At 42.0% G+C, this 18,977-nt stretch overlaps 1 protein-coding gene across 3 annotated transcripts in view; it reads right to left on the bottom strand.

Moving 5' to 3' along the window:
- slitrk6 (SLIT and NTRK-like family, member 6) overlaps positions 1 to 17,958 on the bottom strand; it is a 38,816-nt gene extending 20,858 nt beyond the window's left edge. The window contains exons 1-2 of one of the 3 annotated variants that reach the window (XR_013577153.1): positions 17,098 to 17,958; positions 9,122 to 9,882 (exon numbers count right to left, since the gene is read on the bottom strand). Coding sequence is in view for 1 of the 3 variants with exons in the window: in XM_078545933.1 (XP_078402059.1) it covers positions 16,930 to 16,985 (56 nt within the window). In the remaining 2 variants the exon portion in view is untranslated. Of the gene's footprint in view, positions 1 to 9,121; positions 9,883 to 16,929 lie in introns of those variants that run through there. The other 2 variants (XM_078545933.1, XM_078545934.1) reach the window with 2 other exon arrangements.
- Positions 17,959 to 18,977: the final 1,019 nt, after the last annotated feature.

The following is an 18,977-nucleotide window of genomic DNA, read 5'->3' as shown; positions in this document are numbered from 1 at the left end:
CACATAGACAAGTGCATGATAATATTCTAAATAAGACATCTGGCATATATGTAGACTCAATATTTTAACGGAATAAATAAATTCTCTTTTGTAACTGCAATAAGTCAAGATATCTTTTATTTCAGTTTGTGAAGTTTAGCTGCAACCACAAGACAAAATTAACTGTGGACAGAAACTATAAGGGCAATATTGAGTAAAAGAAAGAACTTGTATGTATCCGTATTTATTTTTTTTATTTATATATAGTACCCTTCACAACCTCTAGACATCTCAAAACACTTCACAGCAAATTAAGTACTTTTCATGAAATGTAAGAAAATGGCCTTGGCCAATTTACACACAGGAAGCTCTATTCAACAAGAATCAAATCAAGAGGTTTCTTTTTGTGAGGTCAGTTGAAGGATAAATAATGGCTAGAATACCTGGGAAAATTCTAAGTTCTTCCTTGAACAGTGTCATGAGAACGTTTACGCCCACATGAGAGAGCAGGAAGGGATTTGGTTCAACATCCCACCCAAAAGGGTATTGAAAAGGATTGTTGTTCTGACAGTAAAGGTGTTCCTTCAGATCTGCACTAGAGTGCCAACCTAGATCATGTTCACAAGATTTGGAAAGGGGCTTAAACACATGGGACGGAATTGTCCCAGATTTGCACTAAGTGCGGTAACAGGCTGGTAAAATGATATTAAACCCACCGGCCGCGATGGCGGCTTGCCACACCGTATCATCCCAAACCCGCCACATTATTTATGCATTCCCAGGAAACATGCCGTTTCCATGGTGGGCGGGCTCCCATTTGCACACCACACCATCACTTTGCCACTTCATCATGCCGGGTGCCATACTTAATGTCCAGCCACATGCACACATCTCAGTTCTTCCAGCCCACGACTACAGCCGGGAAGAGGTCCACGAAAGGCAAAAAGACTGCAGCCCAAGGTTTAATGGCATGTCACTGGAATGCCATTTGGACGCCATGGAGGCCCTCCGCAATGTCCTCTACCCCTGCTCTGGCCACAGAACAGGCAGTGGCATCACAAATCCAGCATGGCAGGTGGTGTCGGCGGTGGTCAGTGTCAATGCTGCACAGACGTGATTGGCCACCCAATGCTGATAAAGGATTAATGATCTCACCCGTGCAGCTAGGGTATGGCAACCATCTCATCACTCTAAACTCACACGCTCAAGCCCATCACACATTCACTGGCATCTCACTCACTGCCAGCTCAAGGAACATCACCACTCACTCTCTCACACACACCCTCACATGTCCATCTGACCTCATCTCCTCCGGAGACTGCCTCCTCAGCCCTCACCATCTTGAGACCACTTGCACAGATCAACATGTGCCCCCACACACACCCTGGGATACCCTCCTTCCCCAGTACAGCTCTCATCCTGCAGCCTCTTCCCTTGCCTGAGGCCACTTCTCCCCCTTCCCCAAACAAGACCTTCTTCTGCAGCTGTTGAAAAATCATCCAAATGTGGCTGATCTGGTAGATACAGACCTACCTCTGAACCTCCCTAAAAGTGACATGGTGCTGTCTGTGAAGCCTGTCGCTGGTGACTGCGAGTGCTGACCAAAGCAGGGTAGGCAAACAAACCTTCAAGTTAACAGCGAAGTGCAGCCCGCCAGGTGCACGTCGCTTATGTGCTGTTGTGAAACACATCGGTGTGTTTTCCCGCCAATGTGGGTGAACGATCCAGCAGGGGCAGGAGGGTGAGACCAGCAGGCTGGTCTTATATGCAGATGTATTACAATGAGGTTCCTGACTTCCAATGGTGGGAAATGCTCCAAACTGACATCAAATATTTTGGAGACTTTGAATCAACATATGAAATATGGATTTGAAATACTAATTTAAAAGAAGATACTGTAGATATTGAAGGCAGTAGGGACATTGCATACAGGGGAAAACGCTTTAACAGGATTGGATGCTGGCATGATTGCAGCTTTTAGCCAAGCCAACCCCTGATGCACCCCCTACCGACCTGCTACAGGGAGGCTACCTCCAGGCAACGGCTGCGCTTCAGCAAGGGGCTCATCCTCCATTGGGAAGATCTTGGTGGCATCACTAATATGACCCCAAATGGGCATGTAATTGGCTTAATAAGTTAACTGCTGCTGTCAGGTATGTAGCTGGTACCAATCAATACTCTTACAAGGTCGCTCGGAGCCGGGATCAGGTCGGAGAGCCAACCCAATGCGAGAATCTCCAATTTTGCTGTGAAATTGAATCAAAAAGTATTGAATGAAACTGCCTCATATTGCGCAGGGTGACTATTACTGTGCATCTGCAAATTGGCATGAACACTGTTAGTGGCCTGATGCTGGTTCTGAAGTTATGGTCAGGGTAGCCAGCATCTAGTTTGTCTGGCTGGCATGATCCATCATATATTCCTTTTTTTAATGTGGGCTTCACCGGCTAGGCAAGCATATATTGCTCATCCCTAGACTCATAGGCGTTTACAGCACAGAAGGAGGCCATTCGGTCCATCGTGTCCACGCCAGTCACCAAAACCTGATGACACTAATCCCATTTTTCAGCACTTGGCCCACAGCCCTGGAGGCTATGGCAAAGCAAGTGAATATCTGAATACGTCTTAAATGTTATGAGAATTTCTGACTCAACCCCCTTTCAGGCAGAGAGTTCCAGACTCCCACCAATCTCTGAGGGAAAAAAAATCTCCTTAACTCCCCGCTTAGTCTTCTACCTCTTACCTTAAATCTATGCCCCCTGGTTATTGACCCTTTTACTAATGGAAAAATTGCCTTCCTATCCAGCCTATCTATGCCCCTCATAATCTTATACACCACTAACAGGTCTCCTCTCAACCTTCACTGCTCCAAGGAAAACAACCCCAGCCTATCCTATCTTCCCTCATAGCTCAGACCCTCCAGCCCAGGCAGCATCCTGGTAAAGCTCCTTTGCACCCTTTGCAGTGCAATCACATCCTTCCTATAATGTGGTGACCAGAACTGCACACAGTACTCCAGCTGTGGCCTAACCTGCATTTTATACAGTTCCAGCATAACCCCCATGCTCTTGTATTCAGTGCCTTGACTAATAAAGGCAAGTATCCCATATGCCTTCTTAACCACCTTATATACCTGCCCTGCTACCTTCAGGGATCTGTGGAAAATGCACACCAAGGTCCCTCTGATCTTCAGTACTTTCCAGGGTCCTAGCATTCATAGTGTATTCCTTTGCCTTGTTAGCCCTCCCCTACTGCATTACCTCACACTTTTCTGGGTTGAATTCCATTTGCCACTGCTCTGCCCGCCTGACCTGTCCATTGATATTCTCCTGCAGTTTACAGCTATCCTCCTATTTACCACCGTCCCAATTTTTGTGTCATCCGTGAACTTCTTGATCATACCCCCTACATATATGCCCAATCCCTAGTTGCCCTTGGGAAGGTGGTGGTGAGCTACATTCTTGAATAGCCCCAGTACATGTAGTGTAGGTACACCCACACTGCTGTTAGGAAGAGAGTTCCAGGATTTTGGCCAGCGACAGCGAAGGAAGGCAATATATTTCCAAGTCAGGATGCTGAGTGATTTGGAGGGGAACTTCCAGGTGGTGGTGTTCCCATCTATCTGCTGCCCTTGTCCTTCTAGATGGTAACGGTCATGGGTTTGGAAGGTGCTATTGAAGGAGCCTTGATGAGTTCCTGCAGTGCATCTTGTAGATGGTACACACTGCTGCTACTGTGTGTCAGTGGTGGAAGGGGTGAATGCTTGAATGATGTGGTGCTATTCAAGCAGGCTGCTTTGTCCTGGACGGTGTCAAGCTTCTGGAGTGTTGTGGGAGCTACATTCACTCAGGCAAGTGGGGAATATTCCATCACACTCCTAACTTGTGCCTTGTAGATGGTGGACAGGCTTTGGGGAGTCAGGAGGTGAGTTACTTGTTGCAGGATTCCTAGCCTCTGACCCACTCTTGTAGCCACAGTGTTTTTATGGCTAGCCCAGTTCAGTGTCTGGCCAATGGTAATCCCCAGGATGTTGGTAGTGGGGGATTCAGTTATGGTAATGCCATTGAACATCAAGGGATGATGGTTGGTTTCTCTCTTTTGGAGGTTGTTTTTGCCTGGCACTTGAGTTACACAAATGTTACTTGCCACTTGTCAGCCCAAACCTGAGAGTTATCCTAGTCTTGTTGCATTTGGACATGGACTGCTTCAGTATCTGAGAAGTACTGAATGGTGCTGAACATTGTGCAATAATCAGAAAACATCCCCTCTCCTGACCTTATGATGGAAGAAATATCATCGATGAAGCAGCAGAAGATGGTTGGGCTGAGGACACTACCCTGAGGAACTCCTGCAGTCATGTCCTAGAACTGAGATGACTGACCTCCAACAACCACAGCCATCTTCCTTAGTGCTAGGTATGACTTCAACCAGTGGAGAGTTTTCCTCCTGATTCCCATTGACTCCAATCTTGCTAGGGTTCCTTGATGCCATATTTGGTCAAGTGCGACCTTGATTTCAAGGGCAGTCACTCTCACCTTACCTCGGGAGTTCAGCTCTTTTTGTCATGCTTGAACCAAGGCTGCAATGGGGTCAGAAGCTGAGTTGTCCTGACGGAAACCAAACTGGGCATAAGTGAGCAGATTATTGCTAAACAAGTGCTGCTTGATAGAACTGTTGATGATACCTTCCATTACTTTATTGGTGATCAAGAGTAGACTGATAGGGCGATAATTGGCCAGGTGGATTTGTCCTGCTTTTTGAGTACAGGGCATACCTGGGCAATTTTCCACATAGCCGGGTAGATGCCAGTGTTGTAACTGTACTGAAACAGCTTGACCAGAGGCACTGCAAGTTCTGGAGCACAAGGTTTCAGTACTATTGACAGAGTATTGTCAGGTCCCATAGCCTTTGCAGTATCCAGTGCCTTCAAGCGTTTCTTGATATCATGTGTAGTGAATTGAATTGGATGAAGACTAGCATCTGTGATGCTGGGGCCTCCAGAGGAGGCAGAGATGAATCATCTGCTTGGCACTTCTGGTCGAAGATTGTAGCAAATGCCTTATCTTCTGCACTGATGTTCTGGACCCCATCATTGAGGATGGAGATATTTGTGGAGCTTCCTCCTCCAGTGAGTTATTTAATTTTCCACTATCATTCATGACTGGATGTGGCAGGACTGCAGAGCTTAGGTCTGATCCATTTTTTGTGGGATTGTTTAGTCTTGTCTATCACTTGCTGCTTATGCTGTTTCGCACACAAGTAGTCCTGTGTTATAGCTTCACCAGGTTGACACCTCATTTTAGGTATGTCTGGTGCTGTTCCTGGCATACCCTCCTGCACTCTTCATTGGGTTGATCCCCTGTCTTGGTGGTAATGGTAGAGTGGGGGATATGCCAGGCCATGAGGTTAGATTGTGTTCGACTACAATTCTGCTGCTGCTGATGGCCTACAGCGCCTCATGGATGCTCAGTCTTGAGTTGCTAGATCTGTTCGATATTTGTCCCATTTAGCACGGTGGTAGTGTCACACAATACGATGGAGGATATCCTCAATGTGAAGGACTGTACCGTGGTCACTCCTACAGGTACTGTCATGGACAGATGCATCTGTGGCAGGCAGGTTGGTGAGGATGAGTTCAAGTATGTTTTTCCCTCTTGTTGGTTCCCTCACCACCTGCTGCAGACTCAGTCTAGCAGCTATGTCCTTTAGGACTCTGCCAGCTTGGTCGGTAGTGGTACTGCCGAGCCACTCTTGGTGATGGACATTGAAGTCTCCCACCTAGAGTACAATCTGCATCCCTGCCACCCTCAGTGCTTCTTCCACATGGTGTTCAACACGGAGGAGCACTGATTCATCAGCTAAAGAGGGTGGCATGGTATTCAGCAGGAGGTTTCTTTGCCCCCATGTTTGACCTGATGTGATTAGACTTCCAGAGTCAACTGTATACCACTGTACCGCCACCAGGAATGGTAATGGTGCTGTTTGGGACGTTATCTGTAGGATATGGTTCCGTGAGGATGACAATGTCAGGCTATTGCTTGACTAGTCTTTGAGACAGCTCTCCCATTTTAGCACTAGCCCCCAGATGTTAGTAGGGTGAAGGAGGACTTACTAAACAGAGTCAACAGGGCTGATTTCGCCGTTGTAGATGCCTTAGGTCGATGCCAGGTAATCTGTCCAGTTACATTCCTTTTTTGAGCTGTTGTTTGCTAGGCCGTTGCAGAGGACAGTTAAGGGTCAACCAGACCAGGTAAGGACGGCAGATGTCCTTCCCTAAAGGGCATTCGTGAAGCAGATGGTCATCATTAGACTTTTAATTCCAGATTTTTATTGGATTCAAGTTCCCCCAAGCCATGACAGGATTCAAACCAAGGTCCCCAGAGCATTACCCTGGGCCTCTGGAATACTAGTCCAGAAACAATACCACTATACCACTGCCTCCCCTAAAGGAGGAGACCCTTTAACTTCTATGAAACACTCCAGGTAAAGTCCTGTGGGTAATTCAGTGAAATGTGAAGAGTCTCACTCTCCCATCCCACTGCACAATATAAACCTTGGGTTCCCTATGGCTGATTATTTGACATCTCTAGTGCTTTATTATGATGTCCAAGAAAGCTATATTAGGTTTGGATTTGGCAGACCTAGGTGAAGGCAGATGGTCTGTGGAAACAAGAAAGAAATGATACTCACAATCTTTCTAGGCCATTTATAAGTTGTTGTTTATTGGAATTTCATGTTTTATCTACCCATTTTACATGAATGATATGCAAACCTTTGTGAAATTTTAGAAGCTTTTGTTGACTTCATTTATAAACTTGTCCAAGCCTTTTTGAGCCCTTCTATATTTGGGAAAATAACTTATACTAAAAAACAGCTTCACTTAGAAGAAAGTTTTATCAAAACAAACTGTTCAGTTGCAGAAAATCTTGCTTTATTTGGTCATTGATTTTGCACTTTTCATCAAAGATTTATTGCTATTAGTGTGCATTACATTTATTAGCACACATCAAGTATTCCCTCAATACCAGTTGATAAAGTAAACTTGAATCATTTCAAATAATATCTCATTGGAGGTCTTAACTTACTGTTGGCCATAGGTTAAGTTGGTGCAAATAGAAGTGTTCTTGACTGTGTGATTATGTGGTAGTTAAACACACTAATCACCTGCGCAAATGTATGAAGTGTCTTAATACCCAACAGTTCAAGTCAAACCTCCTCCAAATTAGTGTGATGCCACTACATATTTAATTCTATCAGCATAAACTATTGTTCTGTTTTGGAGTGTCTATTTACACCAATAAAGGCAGGAAGAGTATTACATCAATTAACAATCAGCATAACATTATGTATTTAAAAAGCCACATCAGATTCAGATGATCTTTAGTCGTTCACTTCACAGAGATCCCAAACATTCTTTCACTGATATCCAAAGTACAGATGTTGCATCATTCTAGATTTATGTCTTTTTCATCCATCAAAGACCATCTGGAATTTATACTAATCTGTAGCATATTTGTTCTGCAGTGATTACATAAAACATATCGCATTAACAAAGAAAGGTAATTTTCTTGCATAACTTAATTTGAGTACAAAAAGGCTTCAAATGGCATTTTGTGTCAATTAGAAGTAAATTTGTCAGATTTATAAAACAAAATAACTATATTTGGTGAAGGAAACTGAAGGGAACTAACAACCCTTCCAAGTTTTGAAAGAAAACAATATCCTTTGGAGGGTATGAAAATTCACTCTTTACTCACTTAAATAACATGAATTTACCCCTCTAATATCATATGGATTAGCATATTCCTTAGTAATAATTCCACATATACCTGTCATGTTAGTGTAACCTTTATATTAAAAATGTTATACTACCCTCAGCATCCAGCAGCACAACACACTTTTTCCCCAGACAATCAATAGTATATGACATTTAGAATGATTAAAAATATATATACGAGTATATTCATAAGTATGAAATGGGAGAGGAGATTGGATTGGAGAAAAGCCTGTAATGCAATACTACATACCAAATGATATTTATTAACCACTTGAATTTTGTTCTTCTCTCTTATGTTACTATCTTAATCCTTCAATTCAGCTATAACCTTTAAAACTTTATTCAAGAGTGTGCACTGGTATTTATTGAAATGAATCATATCTATTTATCTTTAGGTTATTAATCTCAATGCAGCAAATGGCCATCACTGAGCTATTAAACCACTAGTCCACAGATTTAACACATTTCCACATGAAAATTATATCCATTAAATGCGGTAATATGTTCCAATTTGCAAAAATCCTTTAGCCGGTTAAATGATTACACGATGAATGCTTTAGCATGCAGTGCCTTTATTCATGATTTTAACAGGGGCATTAGTCTGTTGAAAACAAACAGATTAAGTATTCACATGTTAAAATTTGAATAAAAATAATTTCAAAGTATTAAACTCTTGAAAACATTTTAGATGTCAATTTATCCAATGAAGATCTGAATTGTGCAGTTCCTTCGGCAATGACCCCAAAATACAGGCCAATGATTGACATTGATCAGAGCAGACCATACCACCTTCATTGTGCTGGCATTATATAGCACCTGAATAGTCAGAATTCCACAAAACACTTCACATTTTGAAACTACTGTGTAAGCAAAAATAGGTTGTCCACATATTTATCCACCACACAGCACTTAGATTCTAATGGGGCACTTTCATGTGAGCTCAGTGGCCAAACACTTTTGCACAGTGAGATATGGCACCATATAAAGCAAGAGATTATGGGTCCCACTACTCAACTGTGATAAGTTAACTAATCTTAATTGGGGTTGTACTTACCTTGGCCTTAACCTTTTCCCAAACTAAGGAGTTGGTGATAGTTTCTGCTCTTGATCATTATCCAACGGGCCCTGGCTGCAAAATGTACATAACTGGATTCTGAGTGAGGACAGAATTAGACTCAGCTATGCTTTCATCCATTGTAGCCAGCAGCTTGAGAGCAGTATTTGCCAGCTGTTATGCAAAGTTGGCAAATCTTTGTTAAAACACATGCTGATTCTGAAAAGCTCCCAAGTGCAGTTGCAATGATAATGTTTGATGCTAGTAGAGCTGTGGGATGTCCTAACTTAAAAACATTCCATTCACTGTTCTGAAAGTTCACATAACGTCCAATGAACTGACTAAGCATCTTTAAAACTTTACTTTCCACCAGCCGAGTTATGTGAGCCTTCCTTTTCGAAAAGACACATATCACTTGGTTTAATGCATTTGTATGTCATGCTGGAACCTGACAAGCAAAATATACTGCTAATTGGTGCTCTGAAAGTGGCAGAACCACTCTACTCTGGGAGTTGAAAATTAAGCATTCCATTTTTTATTGTATCTCTGCAAACCAACTGCCCCAAGTCAGTGACTAGTCCTATGTTATTAACTGTTAATCCCTCTGTCATCAAATGGTGACAATTAAGCAGAAAAGCCTGCACTTTCCTCGAGTTTTTAAAAACATAAATTAATATACCTAATCTATGTATACATGAACAGGGATCCTAAAACAAAATGGAAGATACAATAAATGCTTTTACATAAAACACAGCTCTTCGAATGTGACTAGATTTCATTCTTTCATGGGGTGTGAGCGTTGCTGACTAGCCCAGCATTTATCGCCCATCCCTAATTGCCTTTGGTGATGGGCCGCCTTCTTGAACTGCTGCAGTCCTTGTGGTGTAGTCACACCCACAGTGCTGTTAGGAAGGGAGTTCCAAGATTTTGACCCAGTGACAGTGAATGAACGGCAATATAGTTCCAAGTCAGGATGGTGTGTGGCTTGGAGGGGAACTTGCAGGTTCTGGTGTTCCCATTCTTCTGCTGCCCTTGTCCTTCTAGGTGGTAGAGGTCACGGGTTTGGAAGGTGCTGTTGAAGGAGCAAATGCCATGAGATGCTATGGGATTTGTAAGAACATTGTATATTTTATTGTGATAATGTGACAGCTTGTTAAAAGAAATGTTCCTCCCTTTTCCATTCATTTCTCTTTTCTTAATCAGGTCTCTTGCCATTAATGGTGAAGAGAGTGGGAAGGAAAAGGGCTTTGTGACATCTGCCAAATTATCTCAGACATCGACCATGAAGGAGGGTGAACAAGTGCCCCGTTGCTGATTCTTCATCATTTTTTTCTTTTTGTGAGGAGGTAACTTCCTTTCATTAAGTAGCTAACCGCTGCAACACAGCTGAGATGAGAGGGCTGGTTTTAAGCATGGGCAGTCCTGACATGGTGCCTCACCTGCCAGGGACATATATTAGAAACAAGGCATCCAGCTCCTTGAGCCTGTTCTGGCAATCACAGGAAATCACAGGCAAGCTACCCAATTTTTTGCAGGATCTGTACAGTGTTGAGGAAACGGCTGCAAACATACTTCAAATCAACACTCCAGTCATATTGAAACTTGATGCATACACATGTCTTAAATATAAAATGTTAAACCAACAGAAATAAATCTAGGGGAGAAAATTTCTGAGTCTGCATCTCACTGGTGCAATTTGCCAATAAGAAGCCTACGATGCCTTTGGAGTCTCAGGTAAAAAAAAAGTATATTAACTAGTGATAGAAAGAACCAGCACCTATAATGGTTGGTCTCTGTAATGCAAACTTGGGCACCAGATGTTTACAGATTCCTTGAGCTTTGATTTTCTAGCATTGGAACCTTCTGAATCCTTGTATTATATTTGTGTTTTTCTCAGCATCTAAATACCGGGGCATTTATTTTCATAAGTCATATGCATTATTCTTTGGTTGGAAACAAACACAGTGCTGCAATGGTTATCAAGGTGTCATAAAGTTCTCTAACATGCCCACTGAATCTGCCTCTATGTCGGGATTCTATTCCCCTTTGAACATTGAAGGAATCATGCGATGTGTATCATCTTAATGGCTAAACAAATAGTATGCTCAAAACTTTAAGGATATAGATCAAGTACATTTTCAGTTTCACCGCATCTGATGGAGCAAATCGACTGCCCTTTGTAGAATCTGCCTCGTGTATATACCACAATAAAAGGAGGCTTTCATATTCACTTAAAAAAGAATTAGGGCTTATTTATTTTCATTAACAATGTATACGTTCAAAGGATCAAATATTTTATTTACCCATCTTTAGATCTTAGCTTATTCAATTTTGGCTGCTCCTTTGCATTTTGGAGGTTACCAATAAGTTAGTAGTTATCTACTTTTCTGAAGAATATAAACATTTAAGGCCATAAAACGGTTCTTCAGCCACCAACGTTCATTGTTAATATGACCCAGGCTGACTGGTGAAGCCGAAACCAATAAAAAATAGTTTATTGACTTGTTCAGCCTCATGGCTCTCCTCCCACACAACCCAGTGTCCCAGCTATCCCCTATTTATATGTGCTCAAAGACAATGCCCATCACCTGTTTCTCTTAACCATAACAATGTAATTGACATGATATTAACAAGCCTTAACAATATAATTTACAATATATTAACATTTGACACTCACCCCTAAAGGGGTAATTCACGAGCATGTGCAAGCAATAGGATTTTAGCACCATAGCCAGTTCTTTGAGCTGCACCTGTCATTAGCAAGGTGCAGTTCCAGCAGTAGAATATTCTGAAATTAGTTCTCAAATCTTATAGCCATGCACACTCAGGTGTGTTTTCCTAATACAAGTCTGACAAATTATTCCATACAATTATCCTTTGTATGAAGAAATTATATTATTTCAAATTTCTTTCATGTACAGCTTTTGATCCTATTAGTTTACTTATAGGGGGTTCGTTAGGTCAGCTGGTTACAGCATGTGCTTAATAATACCGTGGTTGGGTTCAGCCCCTGTACCAGCTGAGGTAGTTCTTGGGGTCTGCCTCTTCTCATTGCTCCATTGTGCTATCATGGCATCATGGAGCCATGATTAACAACCCTCAGGCAATGAGGGATGGCACACAAATGGAGGGAGTTTACTTTGAAGTAATAATTTGTACCCAACTCACCTAAGCCATAAAATATCTGATGTATTTAATTGTCATCTCTTTAACCTGCAAAGATTGAGCTTTATCAAGCCTTTCTCATAACTCATCCTTACACACCCAGAATGATCTCTGTTGCTTTTCTTTGCACCTTTTTCAGGGCTTGTGCAGACCTTTGTACAGTTAGGATTGCACACAACGGAGAAAGAATAGTGCCTGGGAGTGTGATCACACTCGACTGGAGCATGAGTCGGAGGACTAGATGTACAGGCCATTCATTTCAATAGACAGGAAACTGAGACTATCATGAGTTAGGTGTGCTAAATCCAAATTCGATTCAATGGGGTAGATTTTCAACTTGCTGCCCAGATTTTAAACTGGTGATGCAGATCATACATATTTTATTGAAAGCAGCTGATTTTGATTTCTATTGATTTTACAAAGGCTCTCACATCCATTGAGCATAATTATGATTATAATGGAAACTCAGTCTCTGAAAATATACATGTCTTCTGATCAGTGCATTGTATAGACACAAAATAATCTTTGTAGAATTGTATTCTGCTGATGAGGTAATATACATCCCAACACTTTAGTGATCTTTTAAAAATTGCCTTCCCAGACATTGCCTATGATGGCAGATTAATATCCCCACGTTCCCTTTCTCAGTCTTCCTAGCTTAATTCTATTCCATTCATGTATCACATCATTGTGTTAAAATGTGCAATATTTCCTTTGAGTGTCAAGTTCCAAACGCGAGACCGCTACTACCTGGAAGGACAAGGGCAGCAGATGCATGGGAGCACCTTCACCTGCTAACTTCCCTCCAAGTCATCCACATCCTGATTAGGAATGATATTACCGCTCCCTTATTGTTGTATCAAAATCCTGGAACTCCTTCCTAACAGCACTGTGAGTGTTCCTACACCACATGGGCTGCAACGGTTCAAGAAGGTAGCCCACCAGCACCTTCTCAAGGGCAATTAGGGATGGGCAATAAATGCTGGCTTGCCAGAGATGCCCATATCCCATGAAAAAATAAAAATTACATTTTGCAGTATTATATTTCAGCCACCGACGTCCAAACTGTTGAACTTATTTTGAGTTCCTATTGCTCTCAGCCATAAATTCAGAATGTTGCACTTGGCATGAGTATCTAAGTCAGTTTTATTAATATGATGTGGCACATGTCTGAACGTGACCTCCATGGGACTTCATCCAACACTTCACCTAATCCTATTTTACATTGCTGAACTTTAAGACAACTTTGCATCCAGGTCCCTATTCTACTTTTCTAAGCTTTGTTGTCTACTTCATGTTCCATTTCTAAATTAAACATACAGTTCTGTGTCAATCTCAATGAATATTTTTTAGCATTTCAATTTTTCTTTCTATCTGCATGTTTCTCAAATGGTACTGCTCTTTTTACTATCTGTGATTTCTCCCCTCCCATACTCTCCCTTTTTTCATTATTAGCACAGTTTGTGGATGTTGCACATTTCTGCAAAGCAATGAGTAGTAGGAGATTACGTGAGTTTTTTTGATTTTGTCAAAAGTAAACAGGTGGCATAGATAATAGATAAATAGAGATGTTTTGAAGTAAATACAGCATGCATAAATGTAGCTGGACAAAGCCACTATGCTCAGGAATGAATTTGGCCATGTATGGAGAATGCAACAATTGTAAGTAATGATGGATGCAAGGTTTCTATATGTACATGGAAGCCACACAGCGAACAAAACATGACATGCATAAAGGCTACTACAAACCAGAAACATTATCATACATATGGCTAGGATTCAGCTTACTGATAACAAAATTAGGACAAATGGGCTAGAAGATCTTCCTGTCACAATTATATGCTATTTTTCCTCACAAGTACTTGTGCCATGTCTGAGAATAATAACAGGACTAGCACTCTGCTGCTTGTTAGTAGAGGAGTCATGACACAAGCTAATTTCTAATGGTGCTGAGTTCTAAAAGCTGTCATTACATCTGCTAACGACACGGTTAGGCATGCACTATGTCTTTTCCATGCCTGCCTCTGAAATTAGTGTTTTAACAACTTTGCGGTGATTCATATAAATGTGTAGGTGTGCAACACAACACAAAGAGAAATTGCAGATTAATGATGCAGATTGGATCAGCTCACTAACATTAGGGATTGTAAAAATTCTGAAGCATGCCACATATTCAACATAAGGGAAATTCTCCAAAAAAAATCTTGCTTGGCCAATTGGCCACTTAGTGACAATCATATTCAGAAAAACTTTTCCACAGTATGCATTTTCTTACTCTTGGCTAATCATAAAAATAGACCATCAAGTCTGCATTTGTATATTTCTGAAATGTGATGGCTGTGAGTTTGATGCAAGACTTATACACAGATACATCCATGCTGAAACATGAAAACAAGCTTGCAGTTAAACTGCAGATACCAGTCTCATACCAATATCAGTGGAGCATAATGCAGAGCTAGATCAAGAATTTCTGCCAATTGTGTAACACACTGAGGGCAGTAACAATGGAGCTCTGTACATGTAAAGAACATTAGGAGTGGGCAAGAGTGTTCACTTTAGTATTTAAAAGGTTTAGCGTGAAACTGAACAATCTGATATTAGCATATAAATGTGTTAATGTGTTGATATATATTTATGTTGTCAATTATTATAATTAAGGCACCATGAAATAATTAATTTAAATGAATGTCTTTGTTATAGTAGCAAAGAAATACCACACAAATTATATATCACACAGGACAATGCCATGAAATTTAATGAATGAGCTTGCAAAGTGCCCAAGTGATCCTATAGACTGCCTAAAGCAGCCTGGAGTTATATAACACCTGAAGCTTGTGTGGCATAGCCTCTGGAGAAAGTTTCACACCTGTTTTAGTGTCCTGAGGGTCAGACGTGGGACTGGCTCACAACATCACAAGCTGTTACCATGCTCTGAAGAAGAGTTGTATGGACTCAAAACTAACTCTGTTTCTCTCTCCACTGATGCTGCCAGACCTGCTGAGTTTTTCCAACATTTTCTGTTTTCATTTGTTACTGTGCCTAGGTTAGCACTTTCATCTTTAGCTCAGAAGGCTGTGGGTTCAAATCCCACTTCAGGTTTTGAGCATAAAAAATTAAGGCTGACACTCCGGTGCAATACTGAGGGGGTGCTGTGCTATTGGGCAGGGGCTGCCTTTAGCAGGAGGTGCCCTGTCTGCCCTCTCAAGTGGATGCAAAAGATCCCAGGGCACTATTTCAAAAAGCATCAATGCTGTTATTCCCTGGCCGATATTTATCTTTCAATCGAAATCACTTAAACAGATTATCCTGTCATTGTCACATTGCTGTTTGTAGGGGTATGATGTGTGCAAATTGGCTGCCGCTTTTCCTACATTACAAAAGTAACTCCACTTTGAAACGTAGTTCATTGACTGTAAAGCTCTTTGATACTGTTGGTCCGGAGCTTTGTGGTAGTGAACAGCCACAATTGTTTTTTGACAATAACATAAGCGGGACAATATAATCATAAATCAAAGTCCTGATCAAAAATAAAACAAAAGACATTTTACTTGTGTTCCTACGTTTGGTCATCTCTGTCGTTGACAATGTTTTAAAAAAGTTATTATGTGTCTGCTTGACCTACCTTCCCAATTCCGTTCCTTAATGAAACCACATCTCTATTATTTCTCTTCCTATTTTGAAGATTAAAGCAATTGAAGAAAGAGTCTTTTCATTGTTTGAAATCTGGGATTACATGGTGCTTTGGGCACAATAGAAATATTTGCTTGGTCGCGTCAACGCTGAAGGGACTCTCAATAGGCGTCGCAAGCCCCTAGCACAACAGCCCTAATAGATGCAAGCTGTTACCAACAGTGACCTGTGCTCCTGACGTTATACTGCATGGTTGTCGCAATCTGTTATACAATAGTCTGGTTAACTGCAACTTGATTGCTTGCTCTGACCTATTGCACAGATTAGGATTCGACTGCAAATGTAGGTCAGCGTGAATACAAAGTGATCGACACCGGGCGCCCATATGAACCTGCACCGGCCACTGAGTGGGGAACACAGCCACACGCACAGCGAGAATCTGCTGAGGTTTCATTCCCACGGAAGTGGATTGCGACAACATTCACTTGGTCCACGGAAACACGGGCTCAGCCAATTGATGGCAAACACCTTCGATCTGATATCACGAGGTCGGACTTATCTCCGAGGTAAATAACCAGCGTGTTTTGTTTTACTTTCTGAGTCGTAGAGAAAAGTGCAGAAAACTGACACAATTCGCCACTCCACATGAAGCACCCGCACACTTTAAATTGCGACGGGACCAAAGCGTCTCGAACGGTTTCTGAAACAAATATCCACAGGGAGGAATTTCCCCTCTACTGGAGTGCAGTGTGGGGGAGATGAGTGATGCCCCTCATCACCTGCACTGTACTCAAATCTTGTAAAGGGGACACTCCACTACAGCGCAATAACGGTAGATGTACCAAATAGATAATTGCACAGAGAAACAAAGTGTAAATACACGGCTCTCTGGAATCTGAATGCTTGCCACAATTTCATTGTCACTGTTCGTCACTTTCAAAGAGGCATTATAGTTATTCTTGTTTAAAGTTACAGAAATAGACCTTAGTAACAAGCTGTGCATGACTATCCCGAAGGTCCTCGGATTCCCAAGTGGCAAAATCTAAGGAAAATCCCCAAAACGCGTCATTATAAACTGAAAAAGCCCCTTCAACTCCATAAAAAAAAATAAACCCACCATCTTATCATCATCAAGCAGGCGGTGTAAACCAATTCGGCGACCGTGACTGTTTACATACACCTCGGGCATTTGTCATCATTGGACAATTCAAAAAAAAGCCAGAAAAGCTTAAAAATGCTCTTTCTTCCATAAATCGACGTTTGCTGAGCGCTGCTGGAAAGAAGCCACGTCGGTAAGGAGCAGCTGTGATGGTGGGTCACTTACCTGCAGGGCAGCTGGACAGTCCCAGGAACAGATCCCGCCGGGTTAGATCCAGGCATTTGCAGAGCGAGGCGAGGCAGAATCACACATTTCTTAAAGCTGCGAGTGGTGAATCGAACTGCATTTCCCAGTGGAGGATGTTAAGGATGGAGGATGTTAAGATTCACTTACCCGCAACTGCAGTTTGGCCAAGATCCGAACTGCCCAGTTTATCGATTGTGCAGAAGAGGGAAACAGGTAATTGTCAGTGAAGTTTCTTTCACTTCGCTTTTTTCCTTAGAGAGCAAAATCGTCTCATTTTGACCTCGTCTGTCAGTTTTCCAACAGGTCCGGAATTGTACTGACGTCGTGGTGGGAGTTGGACAAACTTGCAGCTGCTGGTTTTAAAACGATCGGAAGTACCAGTCAAGCTGGATAGGAGGATTCCTCTTTGATGGTCAAAAGCTGTGTTCACCCTCCCGGCGAAAAGACTCAACTTGCTCCTCAGATGCTGCTGTGTTTTTTTTAAATAAAGGCGTTTTGTTTTTCTCTCTCTCGTAAAAATAAAGGCCAACAGCAGAGAGAGAGAGAGAGGGAGAAAACAGTCCAATTCCTCAAGCTAGACTTTCCTGATGTCCTCTCAGTGATCAGATTGCCAGAGGGTTCTTATTTGGAGACGACTTGACTTCTGAATCAGCTCGGGAAGCCCTGCCCCCACTTTAGATCGCTTTAATCTGCCCCTCGTCAGAAAGCTTGCGAGCTCCACCCTGGCTATTTGCATAATACCTCGCCCCGTTACCCCCAGCGTCACAAAGTACCACCTAGACCGTCCGGGACTTCATGGAGCAGCGCTCATCTGCTCCTAGTAGGATACTTAAAACATGCTTCATTTTTGACTGCAGCAGCTCCATATTTCACTTTGCAACCGAGGTTTGATTTCCCGGCGAAGTGATGCAGCGAACTCGCTCAGATCGGGAAGTAACAACGTCCTGCTTCGCTTATTGGCTGTGTATCATGGGGGGCATTTTCCCGATTTAATACCGGTGACAATAAACGGCTGGCAGAGGGAAGAGTGATGGGGGAAGGGAGGGGGGTGGGAGAGATGAATAGAATTGTGGCTATGCCGAGAAACAGTGCCTGAATGAAACTGTCAAATTCATTCAAGCCTTTGTAATGAAAATGGTAAAAGTTTTTTTTTAAAGATGATGGGGATATGCGAATAACGTGTTTTGCCCTGCGACTCTATGCATTATTACACTCTCAGCACGTAGACAAGCGACTGCATTACTTGCATTTCCTCGGATTTGGCAGAACCCACGGTGATCTAATCTTGAATAAAGTAAAAACAGCAGGAGCCCCTGATCTTGCAACTAACAGAACAGGAACAAAATTTATGGGTCGTGCAAAAAGAACATGCATTTAGGCTTTTGCTCTGTATACATTCCAAGTAATTTGGTTTCAAACGCCCTATACTTCGTTCTCGTTGATTCTTACTTTAATCTCACTGTTCTGTATTATATGTTAACATGTTTTACAAATAAAATAACGCAACACCATGTTCTTTATTCAGTGTAGGACATAGATGATAGAAACCGAAAACATTCATTGTTGCTAACTTGTATTTGTGACAGACTTCTCCAAAGCGAAAGAGACTGGAAAGTAGCAAAAGGACACCTTTGCAGTTGCAGTGCGGGCCAACCATGTATCCCGTTCTAAAGGTGAATCAGATAGCCACCAATGCTCCTGTTAAAGTGATTCTCATTACAGAAGGAAACTCAACTCTCTAAAAGTACAATGGTTAGGCTGAATGCCTGATTTTCAAACGAAGATACCACGCACCCACTCAATATACTTTTCCTGATAAATGCAACAAGGTCTCTCTGGTAACATACTGCTTTTATTTGCTTTGCCAAATAAATACCATGCTAACATCGACGGGCAAATATTCGGCAGCCCAATTCAGCATTTTAAATAAGCAGCAGGTTAGTGTTCATGTCTCACTGTTTGATCCATATGTAGTGGAATCTTGTGGACGGACTTCAGTGAAGTTATGGATTTCGCCACTTGGTCGT

The sequence above is a fragment of the Cetorhinus maximus genome, chromosome 7 (assembly GCF_964194155.1).
Source record: "Cetorhinus maximus chromosome 7, sCetMax3.hap1.1, whole genome shotgun sequence".
NCBI lineage: Eukaryota > Metazoa > Chordata > Chondrichthyes > Lamniformes > Cetorhinidae > Cetorhinus > Cetorhinus maximus.
This window is presented reverse-complemented; position numbering and strand designations above follow the sequence as displayed.